Genomic DNA, 25000 nt, shown 5'->3' with positions numbered 1-25000 from the left:
CAAGTTATAGTTCACAATGTGGCAGACATGTTTACAAGTTAATGTTCACAATGTGGCAGACATGTTCACAAGTTATTGTTCACATTCTACATGTTTACAAGTTATCGTTCACAATGTGGCAGACATGTTTACGAGTTATTGTTCAAAATGTGGCGGACATGTTTACAAGTTAATGTTCACAATGTGGCAGACATGTTCACAAGTTATTGTTCACATTCTACATATTTACAAGTTATCGTTCACAATGTGGCAGACATGTTTACGAGTTATTGTTCAAAATGTGGCAGGCATGTTTACAAGTTATTGTTTGCAATGTGGCAGACATGTTTACAAGTTATCGTTCACAATGTTGTAGACATGTTTACAAGTTATCGTTCACAATGTGGCAGACATGTTTACAAGTTATCGTTCACAATGTGGCGGACATGTTTACAAGTTATTGTTCACAATGTGCCTGAACAGTAACATTTCGGTGGGGGGGAGGGGGGGGGGGGGAGGGCGGAGGGATGAGCGGCTTGTGGGTTATGCCAGTGAAGGTGACGTGGACGATAAGACAGCAGAGCACACACACAAAAATGTTCAGAGGGGAGGTGTATATATATATATATATATATATATATATATATATATATATGAGGCTTTAACCCTTCCATTGCCAGTCAGTTTATAGAGTGCAAAATCCCCTTGTGCTATAAAGACAGAAAATATGGTGTCTAAGAATAGCTGGGGATTCCCCCTGTGATGTGTGGAAAATATGGCCTATCCTACCACCGAACATAAAGAGCGGCAGGTTCATGGATAACAGACCCGTGATCTGTTCACCCTTCAGTGACATGGGTCCCCTACCTAGCTGATGCATAAATGCGAGTTTGGCAGTGAAAGGGTTAAAGGTCCCGTAGCCTTTGATGGCTGTGAGGGCAGTGGATTCGTATTTACTGTGCTGGGCGTGGGGAAGACGGGGCCCAGTCCTCTCTTAACGCTGTTTTAATTAACCTTCTCCTAACGCTGTTTTAATTAACCTTCTCCTAACGCTGTTTTAATTAACCTTCTCCGACTGAAGCCATGTACATAATTATTCATTCACACGTGGGTGGAGTGAGGACAACCATCGCACAGACCTTTTTCAGCAAGGACACGTCAAACATGGGTTTTCCCGAACACTGGTCATGCGCGCTGTTGGTACACTTCATATTGAGTGTTGCTTGTTTAATTAACGACAGTAACGGTTCAAAGCGGCCATCACATGGGCAAGAGAACTTGTCAACATTGTTTGTCTGGCTTATTTAATTGAATGATGTCGAAGAGGAAATGCTCAATCCCTCAGTGGTTAAAAAAAAAAAAAAAAAAAAAAATCTCGAGTTGTACTGCTCAAAGGCATGTGGACAGTTGGTTCCAAACCGGGTGTGACCACGTTTTGCTGCTGCTATATGTTTCAGTTTCTCACGGAAGCGTCAACGCGTTCGGACAAGTTCATATATACGCTTGACCACATCTATGGAGTGATAGCCTAGAGGTAACGCGTCCGCCTAGGAAGCGAGAGAATCTGAGCGCGCTGGTTCGAATCACGGCTCAGCCGCCGATATTTTCTCCCCCTCCACTAGACCTTGAGTGGTGGTTTTGGACGCTAGTCATTCGGATGAGACGATAAACCGATGTCCCATGTTCTAGCACGCACTTAGCGCACGTAAAAGAACCCACGGCAACAAAAGGGTTGTTCCTGGCAAAATTCTGTAGAAAAATCCACTTCGATAGGAGAAACAAATAAAACTGCACGCAGGAAAAAAAAAAAAAAAAAAAAAAATTGGCTGGTGCTGTAGTATAGTGACGCGCTCTCCCTATGGAGAGCAGCCCGAATTTCACACAGAGAAATCTGTTGTGATAAAAAGAAATACAAATACCAATCTGCTAGACAGATGCCTGACAGCAGCATAACCCTTCCCGCTAGACAGTCCTTGAGTACACGCACATAGATCGAAATCCATGCAAGCTACACCACATCTGCTAGACAGATGTCTGACAGCAGCATAACCCTTCCCGCTAGACAGTCCTTGAGTACACGCACATAGATCGAAATCCATGCAAGCTACTCCACATCTGCTAGACAGATGTCTGACAGCAGCATAACCCAGCACACTGGCCAGTCCTTGAGTACAGGCACATAGATCTGTTTGTGTACTGTAAGAATACAGGTCGTATGAATAGGCAATGGGGGGGAGAGGGTTCCACGTTGTTCAAAGACGTGAAATTTCATTAACACAATGAATATTACAGACTGGAGGTCATTAAGGTTCACAACCATAAAAGCAGAATGCAGCCTTGAATACACACACATGTCCACACACACGCACCCGCACATGCACCACACACACACACACACACACACACACACACACACACACACACACACACACACACACGGGCGCGCGCGCACACACACATACACACACACACTTAAAAACACACACACGCACACACACACACACACACACACAACACACACACACACACACACACACACACACACACACACACAGAGTGTCGATCATTTACTGGACAATGACATACAGAGCCACGCCCTTTAGCGTTACACGTGTGGCCAGATAGATAAGAATTTTTTTTTTCAAAGCGTTGTGCTGACCACCATCTCAACACCGCTTCTGCTGGTCAGTGGTCCCCAAGGTTTGTTCTGTTGTGGGTCAACAGGTCTCCAAATGACCATGACCCCAGTGGACAGTATTTGACGGGGGAAAGAGAGACAGAGATAATGAAATGAATGAACGAATGGATTGTATTTCTGAGAGTAATGGAGATATCGTTCTTCCATATAATCGTGCTTGAGATGAAGTGTGTGTGTGTGTGTGTGTGCGTGTGTGTGTGAATGGAGTAAGCAAAGGATCGTTTGTTTTTCATCCAGCCCTCAAAAGAAAAAAAAAAAGAGATCAAGGAAGGGTGTGCCAGTTGCTCATTCGTTTTTCGGTTGTATCTGATGAGCATTTGCCTTTTTAAATGTTATTATTATCTTACTGAATATTATCCTTTTTATAATGATTGAAACGCACACATACGCGCGCGCGCGCACATCGCTCGACACGCAGGCACACACACGCTTGCGCACGCACAAAACGATGCATGCGCACGCGCGGGCACACACGCAACACACACACAGTTGTTACACTCTGAATCATAATGTAATAGTATCTTACCCACATGTTTTTCTTTTTACATAGTAATTGATGTGTGCATGGTGATAAGTGAAGGGTGTGTCAGTACTTTTTTCCTTTGATTTTTGCTGACGGGCATTTTATTTTAAGTGAGCCTAAAGAAAATTTTCTGGTTTTGGTTGAAGCAGATAATAAAGTATTTTGAATTGAATTGAATTGAAAAAAAAGGCCACGAGGAAAATAAAGGTACAACAACAGCAACAAAGGAGAGAGAGAAAAAAAACATATAACATCATATCCATTTCAAATATTGGATGAACTGTATACATCGTACACTTCTTAGAATAGCGCATACATGTGGAGAGAAAGAAAAAAAATGTGTGTGGACAACACACACACACACACACACACACACACACACACACACACACACACACACACACACACACACACACACACACACACGCACACACACACACACACACACAGAGAGAGAGAGAGAAAACACTGAACACTGAAATGTTTAATGTCATTAGCTGAAAAGCTCTGGTGACATAGTAGGTACTAATCAAAACAAAATGGTGCTAAATAGATGAAATGGAACAGAAAGGGGGAAAAAAACAACAACAGAATTGAAACAACACAAACTAATAAGAGATTTGCGACACTTTGGCACTTTGTCATTAGCTTAAAAGTACATGTGACAGGGGTGGGGGGTGGGGGTAATCTGCCTTTTTTTCAGTCGTTCGTCTCCAAGGTTTGAACAGTACACAGAAAGAGAGAGAGCTAAATGCTGTCGAACTGAAAAAAGATCGAAGCCATTTCAGGACCGAAAATGTACATCACACAAACAAACAACAACAAACCATGAAAGAAGAACATTACTTGCCCAGGCTTTGCTCACAAATTGTGTAAACCTATAACTGTTTTTCATCGGTTTTGCTGTCATACAATATGACAAAATGCAGAAAAGAAAAAAAAACAAAAAAAAAGAAAGAAAAAAGAAAACACACACACACACACACACACACACACACACACACACACACACACACACACACTTCTTAACTGCATAAGTCATAACGTAACAGAACACAGCCAGACTCGAACCTGTCTCTTGAACAAACAGCAGCAGAACGATTCCCGCGACCACTGGCCACTGGCGCACCATGATGACAACGACAACGACGACGACGAAAGCGACGAAACACAAGTTCACAGCTCACAGGTTGACGAAAAGTGCAAAGATTAAAGGTCTGAGGGGGTGTAACAAAGGAGGGAAAACTGCGGACAACTACAGCAGTGTGTATTCCCTAGCCTGTGGCTGGACCCGATGCACTGAAGGCTGGTTGTGTTGGAGGAACAATTGGAGCAACTCGCTGCCAGAGGGAACAATTTCCGCGTACTTACCAAACTGCTCATTACGCCTGTCTCTTAGTCACCCCCCCCACACACACACACACACACACACACACCCCGCCCCTCTCTCTCTCTCTCTCTCTGTCTCTCTCCTCCCTTACTCAAGCCAAATAATAAGGTAGACATTGAACAGTATCGTTAATAGAATGGATGGTCGAGTAATGGTGTTTTTGTCTTTTTTTGTTTTTGTTTTTGTTTCTTTTTTAATGTTCGTTGCTTCCCTATTGTAAGGATGTTGTATTTCGATAAAAGCTGTTTTGTTTTTCTTTGTTTGCATGTTTTGTTTTTTGTTGGGTTTTGTTTTTTTGGATTAAGCAGAGTGTGGTATGGTACTCGTGGTGATATAAGAATTAACCCTATCACCCCCTTGTCAATAGACCTATGCAGGTAATGACAATAAAATATCAAAGCGTCAAAGCGTCTCCTCCCTTACTCTCTCTCTCTCCCTGCCCACCTCTCTCCCTTCCCTTTTATTCTGATAGCCCAACCCCCGCCCCCCATGTTCAAAGCAGCAGTAATTCCTTTGCTTCCACACCAGCTGACGAGGCACTGCCATTCTCTGTCTGTCTGTCTGTCTGTCTCTCTGAGACATGCTGTACTGATATGATGATTCCCCCCCCCTTTGTTTATGTTACTGTTTCTTTTCTTTCTTTTTTACTGTTTTTTTTTTTTTGGGGGGGGCGGTGGGGGGGGGGGTTGTTTGTTTGTTTTTTGTTGTTGTTTTTTTGTTTTGGGGTTTTTTTTTGGTTTTTTTTTTGTTTTATGTTTTTGTTTTTGTTGTTTTTGGTTGTTTTTTTTGCTCCCAGAACTATTTAAATGGCTTTATTTCTATTACTGCTCTTTGTAACATGTGCATGTTCATTTTATTCTTTGATTGATCATTACCTTGACCTATGTTCATTTTTTGGTACTCTCTCTGTCTCTTTCTCTCTCTCTCTCTATCTGTCCCCTTTTATCTCTCACCTCTTATTCTCCTCTATTTAGTGTTGTCAATGTCAAATTACCATTCATGAATCCATGACTATAATACGCATGCTGTACTGATATAATGATTCCCCCTTTGTTGATGTTATTGTTTCCCCTTCGGGGGCTGCATGAAAAAAAGCATTATTTTGTTTATGTATCACCCTCAGACAATTAAATTTATTCTATTCTACTCTCTCTCTCTCTCTCTCTCTCTCTCTCTCTCTCTCTCTCTCTCTCTCTCTCTCTCTCTCTCTCCTCAATGACATCTAACTGTCACAGTTGAATGTCATGTACCATGGTGAGCGCACACTGGTCGCTTGTTGACGGGCGCAATAGCCGAGTGGTAAAGCGTTGGACTCTCAATCTGAGGGTCCCGGGTTCGAATCTCGGTGACGACGCCTGGTGGGTAAAGGGTGGAGATTTTTCCTATCTCCCAGGTCAACATATGTGCAGACCTGCTAGTGCCTGAACCCCCTTCGTGTGTATACGCAATCAGAAGATCAACTACTCACGTTAAAGATCCTGTAATCCATGTCAGCGTTCGGTGGGTTATGGAAACAAGAACATACCCAGCATGCACACCCCCGGAAACGGAATATGGCTGCCTACATGGCGGGGTAAAAAAAATATTTAAAAAAACGGTCATACACGTAAAAGCCCACTCGTGTACATACGAGTGAACGTGGGAGTTGCAGCCCACGAACGAAGAAGAAGAAGAAGAAGTTGGCTAACAAGGAGGACGGTGGCAGAATGGTTAAGACGTTCATCTGCCAGTATAGAGAGTCCGTGAGGGTCTGGGTTCGAATCCCCCTCTCGCTCTTTCTCCTTACTTTGACTGGAAGGAAAATCAAACTGAGCGTCTTGTCATTCGGATGAGACGATAAACCGAGGTTCCGTGTACAGGACGCACTTGGCGCACTGAAAAAGAACACACGGCAACGAGAGTGTTGTCCCCTGACAAAATCATGTAAAAAACAAACAAACAAACAAACAAAAAAACAACCCAAAGCAAACAAACAAAGAAACAAAACCCACTCTCATAGTTACACAAACATATATGCAAGCACCCAAGGCCTAACAAAGCGCGTTGGAGTATGCTGCTGGTAAGCCATATCTGTCTAGTAGATGTGGTGTAGCGCATATGCGTTTGTCAGAACGCAGTAATGCTTCCCTGATAAACTGAAACTGAAAGCTTGCTAACAATACATTTGTTTGTGTACACGTATGTTTGAATGCAATGTATTTATGCATGTATATATTCACTATGTATGTATGCATGTATGTATGTTTGTATATGTCATTTTTATTTTATCTATATATACAGTATGTATGTATGTATGTATGTGTTTGATTGTCATCGATGCATATGCATGGTTGTGCGTGTGTGGCTGCACTCTGTGAATGTTTTACTAATTGCATGCATGTTTTCTTTTGTCATAACCTGGATTTCTTATTGCTTTTTTTTTTTTTTTTTGGTCATCTTTGCCATGAGAGTTGATGTGTGTAACATGTCTTTTTGTGCTGAGTCTGTCTTCATAATCTCTTTGTCTCTCACTCTCTGACTGTCTGTCTGTCTATGCCTATGTCACTGTCTGTCTGTCCGTCTGTCTGTATCTGTCTTTCTCTGTCTCTGTCGGTCGGTCTGTCTGTCTGTCTGTCTGTCTCTCTCTCTCTCTCTCTCTCTCTCTCTCTCTCTCTCTATATATATATATATATATATATATATATATATATAAAACATGAAAACAACAGTAGTCTTTTCATGTCTTTGATTAAAATACAGCAAATTTTCGCTTGAGTACAGCTTCTCTCTCTCTCTCTCTCTCTCTCTCTCTCTCTCTCTCTCTCTCTCTCTCTCTCATTGCAATATGCAATGCAAATCAGTGAACTGGTAACTCATCAAGAATGTTGTGCTCGGGAGGGGAGGCTGTAGGGGTACGTTCTCTCCAGAACCAAGCATAATGGTCCGGTTGGAAATGCCAATGCGCCACCGGGCGTTTAGAGTTAATCCACACCAATCATGTTGTCGGTCACGGCCTATCTTGTTCGTGACAAATTATAGACATTAACGTAAGCTAACTGGGAGGGCAGGCCGAGAAGTGATGTAAGGGAAGTGTGTGTGTGTGTGTGTGTGTGTGTGTGTGTGTGTGGAGGGGGTGGAGCGGGAGAAATCTGATGTATGTTGGAGATGAAGTACGGTTAGACTTTCGAGCGCTCTTCTGGGTAATTTTGACCGCATGTTACCATGGGCGTTTAGGATTGTATGCTTGATTACCGCGGCAGGAGTTCACAAGGAAACTACACTGTAAAAAAAAAAAAAAAGAAGAAGAAAACATAACAATGTTGCTTCATAGAGAACAGGCAAAGAGAAGAATGACTGGTATAGCGACAGAAAACTCGCCCTGAACAGCAGCCCAGATTAACAAGCCAGCTAATATCAGATGAAGTAATTATATATATATTTATATATACATACATATACATATATGTGTATGTGCATATATATATATATATATATATATGAAGGCCGGTCATACTAATGCTCAGTTTATATCACAGATCGGCATAAGCTTACAGTTGGACCAACAGCAAAGTGAGAGCTGTATGATCAATGGTTTCTCCACTGCAATGGGAAGTCTTTTACAGCTTAGTCTTTTGTGAAGGACTATGACTCTCAAACTAGAAGAAAAGATTGTATTGGCTCTTAGTGCTGCAGCAACGGGGGCTAGTTGGCCTTTGGGGGCCATCCCATCCACGACTGTCCTAAAACCCTCTTGGCCGAGAGAGTGGGGATGTAACTTGGGCAAGACACTCTCCACAACAACTAAATTCTGGCCCAGATAGTCGGGACAGCTGAAGCCTCCTCTGCTGTTCAGATGGTCATAGTCGGACACGGCTATTATATATATATATATATATATATATATATATATATGTGTGTGTGTGTGTGTGTGTGTGTGTGCGCGTACCAGAACGTTGTCAGGCATCATGTTTATTCTGTTCCTATAATATGAACTGTATTTTTCGACGTGAGACTTGCTGTACAAAAATGACAAAGATTGGAGGGAAGGAATGTGTGTCCAAACAGAGGCGTGTATATATGAGATTGTTTATGATGAGGGGTTTTTTTGGTGTGTTTTTTGTTGTTGTTTTTTAGTTTTCGTACCAAATGTGGAAAAAGTATGATTTCAGCTTTTGTTATCGTTTATTATCCTAGCTTATAATTATGTCTTTTATAAATGAAGACTTTCGAGAGAGAGAAAAAAAATCTGCGTATGAAGAAAGCTGATTATAGGAGCATGGAAAAAATACTTTGTACAGTGACATCAACATGATTCGACCAAGAGCAGAAAGTAGACAAAGATACAGAAAGAAAGTAGCTCACACACACACACACACACACACACACACACACACACACACACACACACACACACACACACACACACACACACACACACACACACACACACACAGAGCATTCTTGACCTTTCTGCGGGGTCAGTGATCAGGTTCAACACAACTCTGACCTGACATGATCACAGACCACCGTGTGAACAATCATTATAGACTGAAGAACATACAGACAGGTACCTCCACAAACACAGAATTGTTGTGGTCATAACACAGACAGAATTGTTGTGGTCATAACACAGACAGAGAATTGCTGTGGTCATAACACAGAGAATTGCTGTGGTCATAACACAGAGAATTGCTGTGGTCATAACACAGACAGAGAATTGCTGTGGTCATAACACAGAGAATTGTTGTGGTCATAACACAGACAGAGAATTGCTGTGGTCATAACACAGAGAATTGTTGTGGTCATAACACAGACAGAGAATTGCTGTGGTCATAACACAGACAGAGAATTGTTGTGGTCATAACACAGAGAATTGTTGTGGTCATAACACAAAGAATTGTTGTGGTCATAACACAGACAGATAATTGTTGTGGTCATAGCACAGAGAATTGTTGTGGTCATAACACAAAGAATTGTTGTGGTCATAACACAGAGAATTGTTGTGGTCATAACACAGACAGAGAATTGCTGTGGTCATAACACAGACAGAGAATTGCTGTGGTCATAACACAGAGAATTGTTGTGGTCGTAACACAGACAGATTATTGCTGTGGTCATAACACAGACAGAGAATTGCTGTGGTCATAACACAGACAGAGAATTGCTGTGGTCATAACACAGACAGAGGATTGTTGTGGTCATAGCACAGAGAATTGTTGTGGTCATAACACAGAGAATTGTTGTGGTCATAACACAGACAGAGAATTGCTGTGGTCATAACACAGAGAATTGCTGTGGTCATAACACAGAGAATTGTTGTGGTCATAACACAGACAGACAGAGAATTGCTGTGGTCATAACACAGACAGAGAATTGCTGTGGTCATAACACAGACAGAGAATTGCTGTGGTCATAACACAGAGAATTGTTGTGGTCATAACACAGACAGAGAATTGCTGTGGTCATAGCACAGACAGAGAATTGTTGTGGTCATAACACAGACAGACAGAGAATTGCTGTGGTCATAACACAGATAGAAAATTGTTGTGGTCATAACACAGACAGGGAATTGTTGTGGTCATAACACAGACAGACATAGAACATTCTCTCTCTCTCTCTCTCTCTCTCTCTCTCTCTCTCTCTCTCTCTCTCTCTCTCTCTCTCTCTGTCTTATTTTTGTCTTTGCACTTGTGAAGTGAAGTGATAACCTTTTTCTTAAGACATTTGAAAATATCGGTCATTTAATTAACATCTCTCTCTCTCTCTCTCTGTCTCTGTCTCTGTCTCTGTCTCTGTCTCTCTCTCTCTCTCTCTCTCTCTCTCTCTGTCTGTCTGTCTCTCTCTCCGCTCCCCTCAATTTCTTTCTTATCTCTTCTTCAGAATATCAGGCCAAAAAACTTGAAAAAAAAAAAAAAGAACAACAAGAACAACAACGAAAAAACCACCTTGGGATCCTACAGTGAAGTAAGCTGTTCATGATGACCCAAGGATCTCCACCTAAAGTACGTTCGCCGCCCATCACGATGATCTTGTCTGTGATAAAGCACGACAGAGGGGACTTTAAACCTGGGTCTGTTTCTCGTGGGCACTGTGTGTAGTCTGGCTGAGGTTGGTCTTCTAGGAGTGGTGGACAGCGGCTTAACGATGCTGTGTGCGCTTCTTTTGGCTTCTTTCGTGGTACGTCTCTCTGTCTCTCTCTGTCTCTCTCTGTCTCTCTCTCTCTCTCTCTCTCTCTGTCTGTCTGTCTGTCTGTCTGTCTCTCTCTCTCTCAGTTTGACGCTGTGTTATACTCGTACATTATACATGTATTAACTATTCAGTATAACTACATTTATATGCGTACATGTTTGTGGGTCTCAGAACAACGGCAGATGTATAAGTCGGCCAAAGTGCTAATATCTTCACCGTTGGAAAATAAAGATTCATTCATTCCTTCATTCTCTCTCTCTCTCTCTCTCTGTTTCTCTCTCTCTGTGTCTCTGTCTGTCTGTCTGTCTGTCTGTCTTTCTCTCTCTCTCTCGCTTCTTTTTTTCTTTCTTTTTTTTCTCAATTATTATTCTTGCCCAGAGGGCCGGATGTAAACGAGTACTTTGTGCTTACTCCTTTACCCTCGTAAAATAAATTTTCGTTCGTTCGTATGTTCTCTCTCTCTCTCGCCCTGAAGATACGACAGGAATTCTGTGACAACAATGATGAAAGTTAGAATTAATTTACTATGCACGAGAAGCACTTTTGTTCTACAGGTTAAGTTAGTACGTATTTTACATTTTGTTGTGGCTGAGTGATCACCATATTGTGTACTTTTGACCCCTTTCTAGGGGCCGGAGGCCTGGAGATTAAAGTTTTGTTCTTGTTCTTGTTCTCTCTCTCTCTCTCTCTGTCTGTCTGTCTCTGTTTCTATCTCTGTCTTGTCTGTCTGTCTCTCTCTGTCTCTCTCTCTCTGTCTTCTTTTCTCTATCTCTCTCTGCCTCTCTCTATTTGTCTCTATGTCTCTGTCTGTCTGTCTGTCTGTCTTCTCTCTCTGTCTCTTTTTCTCTATGTCTCTGTCTCTCTTTATCTCTCTCTCTTCTCCCCCTTCCCCATCCCCCTCTCTCTCTCTTTCTCTTTCTTTGTCTCTATGTCTCTGTCTGCCTCCCTCTCTCTTTGTCTCTCTCTCTCTCTCTGTCTCTCCCTCCCTCAAAGCTCTGTGAATGCATACGTGTAATCGTGCGCGCGCGCGTATTTGTGTGTGTGTGTGCGCGCGCGTATGTGTTTGTGTGTGTGTGTGCGTGTGTGTGCTCGCGCGCACACGTTTTCGATAGAGGAGGAGAGAATGTCTCTTAGTGTGTGTTTCTCTGTGTCAGCGTGTACAATATGTGTGTGCATTTATATGTGCGTGTGCCCGCCCGGGTATGTGTGTATGAATGTTTGACATGTGTGCCTCCGTACAAGAAGTGCGTACAGTGTATGTACAGGTTAGACCATTCTGTAATGACATATGTAGGTTAGTCTGTGAAAGTGTGAACATCTGTACGTCCATGTCTCTTTGTTGTATGAACAGAAAAAAAAGAAAGAAAAAGAAGAAAAGTAGGTCAAGAAAGGCTTTCAGCAGTGGGTATAAAACCAGTCTGGTAGGGTGAGTCGCCGAAGCAATGCGTGGAGACTGAGAAATGTGCAGCATATCCTCGTCGTCAAGAACTGGGATTCCTTCGGTTTTTTGTTTTTTTGTTTTTTGTTTGTTTGTTTTGTTTGGTGTTTTTTGTTTTTGTTTTTGCTTTTTTTACGAACACTTTGGCCATCCTGTGTCTTCAAATCACCTCTCTCTCTCTCACACACACACACACACACACACATACACACACATGGGGTGGGGCTAATAGAAAAAAAACCAACAAAAGGAATCTGGTAGCGGTGTAATAAGGTGTGGAGTGGAAGGGGCATTGGTCATATTTCCAAAGAAAGGGATCACGACAAAGTTTCCTAACTGCAGAGTGGTATGTTGATTCAGAAAATGATGCCACAATTTGCTGGGAAACGTATGAAACACCTTGAATATCGCCGTATCTTGTCAAATCTACCTCCCACCCACCTCTGTTCTTGTACTGAATCGTGAAAACAGGACAGTTTAAAATTAAAAAAAAAAAAAAAAAAAGAAAGAAAGAAAGAAAGAAATGTTTGGAGCAATTACAATATTGTTGTTTTTCAAGCTGTGGAAATTACGGTTTACATTATCTTAAAAAAATATTTCGTATTCCATCAGTGTGTGTGTGTGTGTGTGTGTGTGTGTGTGTGTGTGATTCAAGATTGTTTATTCATATATGCCAAGGCCCCTTATGAAGGGGTATGTGAACATGATACAATGAAAATCAAAACAAAACAAAAACAACAAAAATAATACAACATACATAGTAAACTTGATATAACCTCAGTTCCAAATGAAAACTAGCCCAGCTACGAAACGGTGTTCTCATGACGTAATGGTTTCTCGGACTTTGAAAGCTTTATAATTATAAATACAAAGCAAGGTTTCTAACAATTTCACAGGGGGTTGAAAACATTAACGGGTTCAATTTAACTCACTCAGTACGGCCAGTCCTCTCTTCTCCTCTACACACACCCCTCGGATGTCCAGTGGGTGTCTGAATGACCCAACCTTTAGCTTCCGTCGTCAGAATTATAGTATTCTTTGTCAACATTCACCTCTTCAGTATAAGAGCCTTCCGCTTGCAATATTTTGATGATGGTAATTGGGGTGAAACGCTGTTAACGTCGTCTCTTTCGCCGTTCGTATGGAGAGAGTTAAACCTGTTTGGTTGTCTATGATATTTAGGATTAATAAATGATTCTCGAATATTCCTCAATGCTGGACAAAAAGAATGAAGTGCACTTCATTTTCTGTCGAATCTTTGCCTAATGGACAAATCAGATCACTGCCATTACATGTTCTCCATCTATAATGATGAACCGTTAACTCTGAAATACCTAATCTGAATCTTGTCGTTATATATTTCAAATGTCTATCCATATTTAACATCAGGTATGGTTTCAAGTCTGGGCCATTGCTGAAATTCCGATAAAAATAAAATCTTTCACTATTTTGGATATGATCAGACCATTTCTGCCATCCACAATCGATCAAACGTTGGCGAAAAGCACAAATAAATCACTGAATGCTGCCAACACCTTGGCTTAACCAAACAAAACAAAACCCATACTCAAATAAACAGTGGCGTATTTTTGTTACCCAATTTACTTTGCCTCTAGTATCTAAATCATTTGCCTCTAGTATCTAAACCAAACAGCATATTATAAGCTTTACGAGGTAACCTGCTGTCATCCATTTCTAATAACCTTAACCAATAACGAATACATTTAACTGCAGCAACTAAATACATTGCGTACCGATTTGTTTCTCCATAAACTAAATCATTGGGAGTTTACCTCTCAACGCCAAAGAATTTCTTCAAAGCAAAAGTATGAACTGATTCACAATGAATAGCGGCTCTAAGAGAGAGAGAGAGAGAGAGAGAGAGAGAGAGAGAATGTGCTTGCCACATCAGCCTGTCATTACATAACATGCAGTTCCCCTCCTTTCCCATCTCTGCACCCTATGTTACCCTGCCCCACCCATTCCCTTTATCGAACAACTGGAAGGTCAAGCTCCACTTCTTAAAAAAATAATAATAAAATTTTGTTGTGACTTTCAAGCGAAAGGACAAAGGAAGCTCGCGGACAAAGGAAGTTCGCGGACAGAACAGTGTTCGTCAAACCAACACAGCCATGCTTTGTGTCCATGACACAATGGTCCTTACAAACACTCCAACACCCATGGACATTACTGCAGCTCCCCACCTCACCCCTTCCCAATCAGCTGGGACTGTCACACACTTACCATGTCTGTGCTCAGGCTCGTCGCACCCCCCGAGAAAGTCCTGGTTAATCGTGTTAAATTTTACATTCGATATAGGCCTACCTACTACACACGTTTGTGGGTCCACATTAAGAACATCTTATACTGTTTGTGCTTGCTCTGTATCTAAATTCATGATCTGGTTGAGATAGCTTTTCAATATAGAGTGAATACAATACACGCTCCATATTTAGAATCATATATATATATATATATATATATAAACGCGAGATTTGTAATAATCATTTAGACTGTGTGAGTATCTGTGGTAGTGATAATAATGACGAGGTTAACAGTGATAATGATGACGACGGTGACGACGTCTAGGGGACGTCATCGTCGTCGTCATTGTCATTGTTCTTTTGGTATGGTAGTTTAGTCACTGTTGTCATTGTTGTGCCATGAATCGCTTTCTGTGTTCAGGTCTTCTCGGCGGCAATAGATGATTTCACGGACACTGACAACAGCTATGAATTCATCTACCATGACAACCAGGACTTGCTGCTTACCATCCATGGTGACAGCTGCTACTATGCCTACGTTCGGGCTAGCGGCGAAGAAGAAAATCAGTTCCTCATCAAGTACATGCACACCACTGAGGTAGAAAGAGAGGGAGAGAGAGAGAGAGTGGAGGGAGGGGGCTGGGGAAGACATAGATAGGAAGGGACAGGACGAGGAAGAGAGAGGAGAGGAGGAGAGAGAGGAGAGGGTATCTTGATGGAATCAACGAAGTGACGCCAGATAGATACTTAAGTCGGATTTAACTTACTCAGTACGGCCAGTCCTCTCTTCTCCTCTACACAGACCCCTCGGATGTCCAGTGGGTGTCTGAATGACCCAACCTTTAGCTTCCGTCGTCAGAATTGTGGTATTCTTTGTCAACATTCACCTCTTCAGTATAAGAGCCTTCCGCTTGCAATATTTTGATGATGGTAACTGGGGTGAAACGCTGTTAACGTCGTCTCTTTCGCCGTTCGTATGGAGAGAGTTAACGTCGTGACGCAGGCTACTTGGGGCCGACAGGGATAACCCATCCCAGGAAAAAAGTCATGGGAGGGAATCCATCTAACACTGCACTGACACCAGTACAACGACACAACACGTGAAGCTGGGCAGAGAAAATACCGACGTTTTCTTGGATAGAAGCGAAGCAGGCTATCTCGCTTTGCTTATGATATTATCACTAATAGGACCCTTGGTACTGTTGACATATCAGCCAATCAGAATACCACATTTGACACATCCAGTGACTAAGAGACGGGTCAACCAGTCAGAAAATCACATATAATGTAGCCGCTCATTGACAGATCAATCAAAATCCAACATTTGTCACACCCGCGAACAAGGGAATTGCGACGGTATCATTGCAATATTAAACAGCTGAACTGAACTGATGGGTCAGCATGCTGTTTGTGACTATTGCCTGTCTCTGTGGGACTGTCGTGACCTGTATTTCTTTCGTAAAGTGACAGACCCCCCTTCAGCTTGGTTTGAAACATAGTGGACGTCATGAACAGATGGTGGGCCAACTTTGAACTCTATTGATCAAGAGACAGGGATATGATAAAGCAGCGAAAAGAAATGCAGAACCTATGGCGACAGTATGTTAACAGGTTCGAGCTTTTAATGCAAAAACACGCGTCAGTCCTGTGAGTGCATGACTTGATTTCCGTATTGAACTGATATGATAATTAAATATCACATAATATGACATGATATGATGTGTGATGATCATGATGATGGATCCCGACAATATTAATAATCATATTGTCGCCATAAGTTTTGCAGTCCGCGGAATGCGGAAAATAATTGCTGTTTGAGGGATGTCATCTACGGTTCGAATTTCCCAGAAATTGGGGACACTTTGTTACATTAATTTTATTATTGGAATATATATATATTTTAAATGTTTTCAAAATATACTTTTCGCTCTTTTCTCTCGTAATTTCCCTGCACACGAAAAGAAGAATGTAAGCTCTTCACAACATTGTCAGTGAAGAATTGTTTACAATGTTCCCACTTCCCACGAATGGTGGTGGTGGAGGAGGGTGCGGGAAGGGGGTGGGGGGTCTTCTTTTGGGGAGTCTTAATGAGCATATAGAAACCAGTATCATTGTCGTTTATCATCTTCTAAATTTGAAGGATCCATCTGTTATTGATGTTCTTGTGTTGTTGTTGTTGTTTTTTTTAGCTTTATTTTGTTTCGCCACGTATCCATCCTGTTTCGAGTTCATGGTCATTTTAGGTTCGTTTCATGTTTTGAAAAATCGGTTTAGCTCACTCGTAGGCCTCCGTCGGTGAGGGCTGACCATTCATAGAGCACCCTATAACTGGTGGAGCATACTGCATTTTGGTGGGGCTTTTTTGTTGTTTTAAATATTTGAATGACAGCATTTCACTTTCTGCTTCATTTCTATGTATTGGTTAACCCTTTCACTTTAACCGCATTTATGCAGCAGCTAGGTAGAGGACCCATGTCAATGAAGGGTGACCAGAACATGGGTCTGTTATCCATGAACCCACTGCTGTTTATTTTCGGTGGAAGAATAGGCCATGTTTTCTACATATCACAGGGTGAATCCCCAGCTATTATTAGACTCCATATTTTCTGTGTTTGTAGCACAAGGGAATTTTGTATAGTAAATTGACTGGTGGCGAAAGGGTTAATGGTATGAAAGCGTCCTTCTCGAAATGTGCCGGATTGAAAGAAAGAAAGAAACAAAGGAAACACAGTACTTCGAAAGTGTGTCATCACAAGTGACTGAGAACGTTGATGTTTTTGACATTAATTTTTTTAATATTTTTTTTATTCATTATCAGTAGGTTTCGCTTGTCAGATTAACGGCTTCTCTTTTACGAAGTCTATTTTACGAAGTCTATTAAGTAGTTTTGTTTATTTGTATTTAGATATTTAATTCAAATTTCACACCTCATTTACCCCCCCCCCAACTCACCATTCACCCCTCCCCCTCTTTTTCTACTGAAAGATAATGCTCAAATGAATATACATTAATACACTTAACACGAATGTCTTCAAATCACCGATATGTGTGACGTCTTCTAAACGATAATGCTCAAATGCCGGTATACGTTAATACTCTGAACAAGAATGTCTTCAATCACCGATATGTGTGACGTCTTCTAAACGATAATGCTCAAATGTATACACATTAATACTCGTAACACGAATGTCTTCAAATCACCGATATGTGTAACGTCTTCTAAACGATAATGCTCAAATGTATACACATTAATACTCGTAACACGAATGTCTTCAAATCACCGATATGTGTAACGTCTTCTAAACAATAATGCTCAAATGCATACACATTAATACTCCTAACACGAATGTCTTCAATCACCGATATGTGTGACGTCTTCTAAACCATAATGCTCAAATGCCGGTATACGTTAATACTCTGAACAAGAATGTCTTCAATCACCGATATGTGTGACGTCTTCCAAACCATAATGTTCAAATAATATATACATTAATTGTCCCAGCAAAATGTCTTCAACCACCGATATGTGTGACGTCTTCCAAACCATAATGCTCAAATGTATACATTAATTCTCTCGACATGAATGTCTTCAAATCACCGATATGTGTGACAGGACATTAAAGGAAATTTCTTTGTGCAGCGTTACATCGAGCACATGATTTCTCGCGGTGACTCAAGGGTACACAGCTCAGACCTGGACACCATGAGGGTCAAGTTCCAGGATCTACTGGCTGACTTCCGCTGTCTGGACAAAAACATCTACAGCATCCAGTTTAACTGTATGTTCCTTGACAGAGAGAGAGAGAGGGGGGGGAGGAGTGGGTGGTGGCCGGGTGGGGGGGACGCGGGGAGATGGAGAGGGAGTGGGAGAGGAGGGAGGAGTTGAGAGAGAAGGGGGAGGGGGGGGGGGGGGCGGAGCAGTGACATAGAGAGCGGGGAGAGAGAGGGTGGGCAGTGGGTTAGACGGGGAGAGAGAAGAGAGAGGGGAGCACTGAGATGGGGGGGAGAGGGGGACGCAGTAAGAGAGAGGGGAAGTGGGAGAGAGAGAGAGGCGGGCAGTGAGAGAGTGTGGCAGTGAGGAGAGAGAGGGGGAAGAGAGGGGGGCAGTGAGGAGAGAGAGGAGGGAGAGAGGGGGGCAGTGAGATAGAGAGAGGGGGAGAGTGAGATCGAGAGGGGAGAGAGGGGGCAGTGAGATAGAGAGAGGGGGAGAGTGAGATAGAGAGAAGGGGAAAGAGGGGGGGCAGTGAGATAGAGAGGGGGAGAGGGGGGCAGTGATAGAGAGAAGGAGGAGAGAGGGGGCAGTGAGAGAGGGGGACAGTGAGGAGAGAGAGGGAGAGAGAGGGGGGCAGGGAGGGGAGAGAGGGGGCAGTCATAGAGAGAGGGGGACAGTGAGAGAGAGGGACAGTGAGGAGAAAGAGGGAGAGAGAGGGGGGCAGTGATAGAGAGAGGGGGGATAGAGGGGGGCAGTGAGAGAGAGGGGGACAGTGACGGGAGAGAGGGGGAGAGAGGGGGGCAGTGAGAGAGAGGGGGGCAGTGAGGGGGGCAGTGAGAGAGAGGGAGACAGTGAGAGAGAGGGGGGCAGTGAGAGTGAGGGGGGCAGTGAGAGAGAGAGGGGGGATAGAGGGGGGCAGTGAGAGAGAGGGGGACAGTCAGAGAGAGGGGGACAGTGACGGGAGAGAGGGGGAGAGAGGGGGGCAGTGAGAGAGAGGGGGGCAGTGAGGGGGGCAGTGAGAGAGAGGGAGACAGTGAGAGAGAGGGGGGCAGTGAGAGTGAGGGGGGCAGTGAGAGAGAGGGGGGCAGTGAGGGGGGCAGTGAGAGAGAATGGGGCAGTGAGGGGGGCAGTGAGAGAGAGGGGGGCAGTGAGAGAGAGGGGGGAGAGAGGGGGCAGTTTAGAGAGGGGGGAATGGAGAGAGGGGGGGAGAGAGGGGGACAGTGAGAGAGGGAGAAGGGGGAGAGAGGGGAACAGTGAGAGAGAGAGGGGGGAGAGAGGGGGGCAGTGAGAGAGAGAGGGGGAGAGAGGGGGGCAGTGAGAGAGAAGGGGGGGCAGTGAGAGAGAGAGGGGGGGGGCAGTGAGTGAGAGGGGGAATTGAGAGAGGTGTGGGGAGAGAGGGGCCACAGTGAGAGGGGGACAGTGAGAGAGAGAGAGGAGGGAGAGAGGGGGGCAGTGAGAGAGAGAGGGGGGAGCGAGGGGGGGCAGTTAGAGAGAGGGGGCAGTGAGGACAGAGGGGGGCAGTGAGAGAGTGGGGCAGTGAGGAGAGAGGGGGGCAGAGGGGGACAGTGAGAGAGAGAGGGGGGAGAGAGGGGGGCAATGAGAGAGAGAGGGGGGAGCGAGGGGGAGCAGTTAGAGAGAGGGGGTAGTGAGGAGAGAGGGGGGCAGAGGTGGACAGTGAGAGAGAGAGGGGAGAGAGAGGGGGGGCAGTGAGAGAGGGGGGGCAGTGAGGAGAGAGGGGGGCAGTGAGAGAGAGGGGGGCAGTGAAGAGAGAGGGGGCAGTGAGGAGAGAGGGGGGCAGTGAGAGAGAGGGGGGCAGTGAGGAGAGAGGGGGGCAGTGAGAGAGAGGGGGGCAGTGAGGAGAGAGGGGGGCAGAGAGAGGGGGGCAGTGAGAGAGAGGGGGGCAGTAAGAGAGTGGGGGCAGTTTGGAGAGAGGGGGGTAGTGAGAGAGGGGGCAGTGAGGAGAGAGAGGGCGGGAGAGGGGGACAGTAAGAGAGGGGGGCAGTGAGGAGAGAGAGAGGGGATAGAGGGGGGCAGTGAGAGAGTGGGACAGTGAGGAGAGAGAGGGGGGAGAGAGGGGGGCAGTGAGGAGAGAGAGGGGGGCAGTGAGGAAAAAGGGGGTGAGAGGGGCAGTGAGAGAGGGGGCAGTGAGGAGAGAGAAGGGGGAGATAGGGGGACAGTGAGATAGAGAGAGGTGGAGAGGGGGGGCAGTGAGAGAGGGAGACAGTGAGACAGAGAGAGGTGGAGAGTGGGGGCAGTGAGAGAGGGAGTCAGTGAGACAGAGAGAGGTGGAGAGGGGAGGCAGTGAGAGATGGGGGACAGTGAGATAGAGAGAGGGGGAGAGGGGAGGCAGTGAGAGATGGGGGACAGTGAGATAGAGAGAGGGGGAGAGGGGAGGCAGTGAGAGATGGGGGACAGTGAGATAGAGAGAGGGGGAGAGGGGGGCAGTGAGAGAGATGGAGGACAGTGAGATTGAGAGAGGGGCAGAGGGGGGCAGTGAGAGAGGGGACCGTGAGATAGAGAGAGGGGGAGAGACAGGGGGGCAGTGAGAGAGAGTTCAGGTGGGAGGGGGGGTGAGAAGGATTGAGAGAAAGGGAAGGTGAGGGATGGAGGGGGGTGGAGAGAAGGGGAAGATAGAGGGGAGAGGGACTGAGAAAGAGGGAGGGGTTTCAAAAGGAGAGAGAGAGAGAAAGGGGGGAGCAAGGGGGAGTGAGAGAGAGGGGGGGAGAAATAGAAGAGGAAGTGAGAGAAAGGCGGGGAGAGATGAAAGGATGAAAGAGGGAGGGAAGGGAGGCGAGAAGAGGGAAGAGAGAGAAGAGGAGGGGGTGGACGAGAGAGAGAGAGGGGGGGGGGCGTTGTTAGGGAGGAAGTGAGATAGAAACATGTGACAGAAAAAATAATGAGAAAAAGAAAAGAAAAAAAAAAATATATATATATATATAGAGAGAGAGAGAGAGAGAGAGAGTGTGTGTGTGTGTGTGTGTGTGTGTGTGTGTGATACAGCAAAGAAAAAAATAACAAAGAAAAGGAGCGAAAGGAAAGAAAACAAAACAAACAAAAAAAACAACCAAGTGCTGCCTGTGATTTTTCTTTCTTCTGCTGTCTTGGTTTTCAGTGGAGGATGTCGAAGATCTCATTGACATGCACCAGTCCCAGCACAGCGGAAGTCATAGTGGACATCCTCACGGCGGGAGTGGTTACTGAGTGGTCCGAGGGTCCTTTCTTGTCAGTGAATGAATGAACGGATGATATGGATACTTACACAGCGCCTGTCAGCGATTTTCAAACACGCGACGTCATTTTGCACAACAAGCTCTGCCTGATCAGCAACGTTGACAATTGTTTCGGTTAAAAGATAAAATGAAATAAATCTTGACAATTGTTTCGGTTAAAAGATATAATAAAATAACTCAACACCTGCACGAGGTCAAATGAATTCAGCACAGGCTTGTTTGTTTGTTGTTGTTGTTGTTTTTATGTCGAACAGATATGTCTGTCTGCCTTCCTCTCTGTCTGTCTGTCTGTCTGTCTGTCTTTCAATCTCTCTCGCTTCCGTCGGTAGGCTCAATAAGAAGTCTCAGCACACATTTCTGCGTGACTTGAAACTGCGTGATATACCCAACATGAAAAAAACAACCCCCCCACACACACGAAAAAGCCAAACAAACAAACAAACAAACTGACAAAAGAAGGGAAAGAACAACAAACTAAAAAAGAAAAAGAAAAGAAAAGAAAACAGAAAAACGAGGAGGGAAAACACAGAAATGAAAGTGAAGGAGAATAACTAAAATGTACACGCATGGCGGCCGGCCGAAAGAAGAGAATGAATGAGAAGAAGGAAGGAAGAAAAACCTGTACGTAATATAAATAAAATCCATTTTGTGGAGTGCACTTGGCATAGTAGATGAATAGCATCCACTTAGAAAAACACTACTTGCCGTACATATCAACTAACACTCCCACCTCTTTTCTCTCTGGTCAGTGAAAGATCTGCACTTAACACAGCCACTGAAGCAGACATAGGCGTCTGATTTTGGTGTTGAAACACTGAGCGGGGGGAAATGTGTACACTGAAATACTCTATGAGTGTGTGTTTGTGTGTGTGTGTGTGTGTCTTTTCAGTCTGTGCCCATGTGCATCCGTGTATGTGTTTGCCTGCATGCGGATGTTGTCTGTGGTCGTGTGTGTGTGCGTGCGTGCGTGTGTGTGAGAGAGAGAGAGAGGGGATATGTTTATCGTGCGCTGGTCGTGAGGTTCTCGTTCCTTTGTACGTATATTTCATCTGTTGTTTTTATGTTGTTGTTGTTGTTGTTTGGTTGGCTGGTTGTTGTTTTGTTTTGGGTTTTTTTTGGTTTGTTTGTTTTAACCCGGTGTTCGGTTGTCTGTGTGTGTGTGTGTGTGTGTACGTGTGTGTCTGTGGTAAACTTTAACATTGACATTTTCTCTACAAATACTTTGTCAGCTGACACCAAATTAGGCATAAAAATAGGAAAAATTCAGTTCTTTTCAGTCATCTTGTTTAAACTGACAATATTGCACCTCTGGGATAGGCACAAAAAAAATAAAAAATGAAGCCTAATTATATGCAAACTGCATTTACTGTTATATTTATATTTTTTGTATTCTCTAAACTTGGCACTTTGATCTGATATTCTGACACAACAACAAGAGCAGTCATTATTATCATTTTTTGTTCAAACAGGAACTTTTTTTGCAAAGCATGGAAGTTTAATTTATTTTGCAAACGTTTTTGGTGCAGATAGTAAAAAAGGGAAATTACTCTGTAATTAATGCTAGGGGACTTAATTTGCCACAAGTGAGTCTTGAAGGCCTTGCCTCTCTTGTTTGTTGTTGTGGGTTTTTTTTTTAAATACTGTTTTCCGTCTAAAATCACAGTATGTAGATAAACGTTGAACTGAAGAACACACGATGGATGTTTAGGCTGGTCTGTTAATAGGAATGAGTAAATACATAACCTGACCTGTAACTTACTTAAGTTAACATTACCTGTCTTACAGATCCCCTCAACACGTCCTCGTATTTCAATCTCTTTTCTGTGGCTGTCGGCTTTGAACGTGGTGGCGTGCTCTGTGTGTGTGTGTGTGTGCGCGCGCCTGCCGTGTATGTGTGTGTGTGTGTGCGTGCGCGCACGTGTGTGTGTCTGTGTCTGTGTGTGTCTGTGTGTGTGTAGAGGTGTGTCTGTGTTTATGCACTATTATCAACAACCATCATAAAGAAATTATGCTATCATTCTCTCTCTCTCTCTCTCTCTCTCTCTCTCTCTCTCTCTCTATATATATATATATATATATATATATATATATATATATATATATCGACATATAACGACAATAACCTCACTTGGAATATTCACATAGATTCCATATACAAAACAACAACAAAAAATCCCAGAAAACCAAACAGCTGTCCAAAATCAAGCATTTACTTTACTTCCATACTTCCACCCACGTTAATTGTTTGTTTGTTTGTTTTTTGTTGTTTTTTTGTTTGGTTGGTTGGTTGTTGTTGTTTTTGTTTGTTTGTTTTTTGTTCTTTTTGGGGTTGTTTTTTTTTAGGGCATATCCAGTCCTCAGTAGATTATGTATCAACACTATGGGACTCCACCAGTGCGAAGCCATCACTGAATACTCATAAACGGGGGCTCAAGCTGGTACTTCCTGACAACACTCCTCTTCTCGACTCAGACTATAAACGAGCGAGTATCCTCCCACGAATCCGTAGGTTATAACATAGCGATGGAATCGCAATGTACAAGATAACTGCAAGAAATGCACCACCAACATTGATAAATAAATTTTCTATTAATTCATCAAGGCACCATCCCAAAAGTCAATTTTCCAGTCCAAATGATTGATTTATCTAAATCTAGTTTGGTTTACGTAATTGCCACTCTGTGGAACTGAACCCCTGATACAATTACACAACACTGTTGCCTAACCACTTTAAAAATTACCACCTTGTGCCAGCCATAATGTTTGATTGTTCAATTTGATGATGCTGTTACCTGTTTTGTACAGTGTATATGATATATGATTTGCTGTTTTCTTCCATTTCTTTTTTGCTTCATTTCTGCATCAGTTCTGCCATCTCGGCATTCCAGATAATGTCTTCCCAGTATATGTGGAATGATTTTGTTGTAGATGTGTTTGAAGTGTTCTGGGTGTACTTCCCATTCTTTTGTTTCTTTCAGATCTTGGAGACGTACAGAGAAAGAGAGAGAGAGAGTGTGTGTGTGAGGGAGAGAGAGAGAGAGAGAGAGAGAGAGACAGGCTGACTGACTGACTGGCTGACTGTGAGTGACTAAGAGTATGATATATTAATTATTCTTGTTTGTTCTCTCACACAATTGCACATATACACACATGCGGGCGAGCAAATACACACACACACACACACACACACACACACACACACACACACACACACACGGGAGCGCACATGCACGGCCCCCACACACTCACTAACATACACAAATATATACAAATAAACAAGACTGTGTGTGTGTGTGCACAGACACACACACACAGACACACACACACAGAGACACACACGCGCGCGCACACGCGCACACACACACACACACACACACACACACACACACACACACACACATGATGTCACTTCTGTATTCTCATTTCTAGGTATCAGATCAGTTTGTTCATGCAAGATTCTATCTGTCCCTCTGTCACACACACACACACACACACACACACACACACACACACACACACACACACACACACACACGCACGCGCGCGCACACACACACAACACATGTGCATACATAGCCTACACACACACACACAGACA

The 25000-nt window shown here is 43.7% G+C and overlaps 2 protein-coding genes across 4 annotated transcripts in view; one reads left to right on the top strand and one right to left on the bottom strand.

The window, feature by feature from the left end:
• The window catches only part of LOC143300562 (uncharacterized), an 11455-nt gene extending 6930 nt beyond the window's left edge, over positions 1-4525 (bottom strand). The window contains exon 1 of one of the 2 annotated variants that reach the window (XM_076614320.1): positions 4272-4525. In XM_076614320.1, the coding sequence (XP_076470435.1) occupies positions 4272-4332 (61 nt within the window). In that variant the 5' untranslated portion in view covers positions 4333-4525. The remainder of the gene's footprint in view (positions 1-4271) is intronic. The other variant, XM_076614319.1, reaches the window with a different exon arrangement.
• The window catches only part of LOC143300396 (putative ATP-dependent RNA helicase DHX35), a 141991-nt gene extending 120401 nt beyond the window's left edge, over positions 1-21590 (top strand). The window contains exons 25-27 of one of the 2 annotated variants that reach the window (XM_076614028.1): positions 14882-15058; positions 18101-18239; positions 21285-21590. In XM_076614028.1, the coding sequence (XP_076470143.1) occupies positions 14882-15058; positions 18101-18239; positions 21285-21373 (405 nt within the window). In that variant the 3' untranslated portion in view covers positions 21374-21590. The remainder of the gene's footprint in view (positions 1-14881; positions 15059-18100; positions 18240-21284) is intronic. The other variant, XM_076614029.1, reaches the window with a different exon arrangement.
• The last annotated feature ends 3410 nt before the right edge of the window (positions 21591-25000 follow it).

Source organism: Babylonia areolata, chromosome 26 (assembly GCF_041734735.1).
Source record: "Babylonia areolata isolate BAREFJ2019XMU chromosome 26, ASM4173473v1, whole genome shotgun sequence".
Classification (NCBI taxonomy): domain Eukaryota; kingdom Metazoa; phylum Mollusca; class Gastropoda; order Neogastropoda; family Buccinidae; genus Babylonia; species Babylonia areolata.
This window is presented reverse-complemented; position numbering and strand designations above follow the sequence as displayed.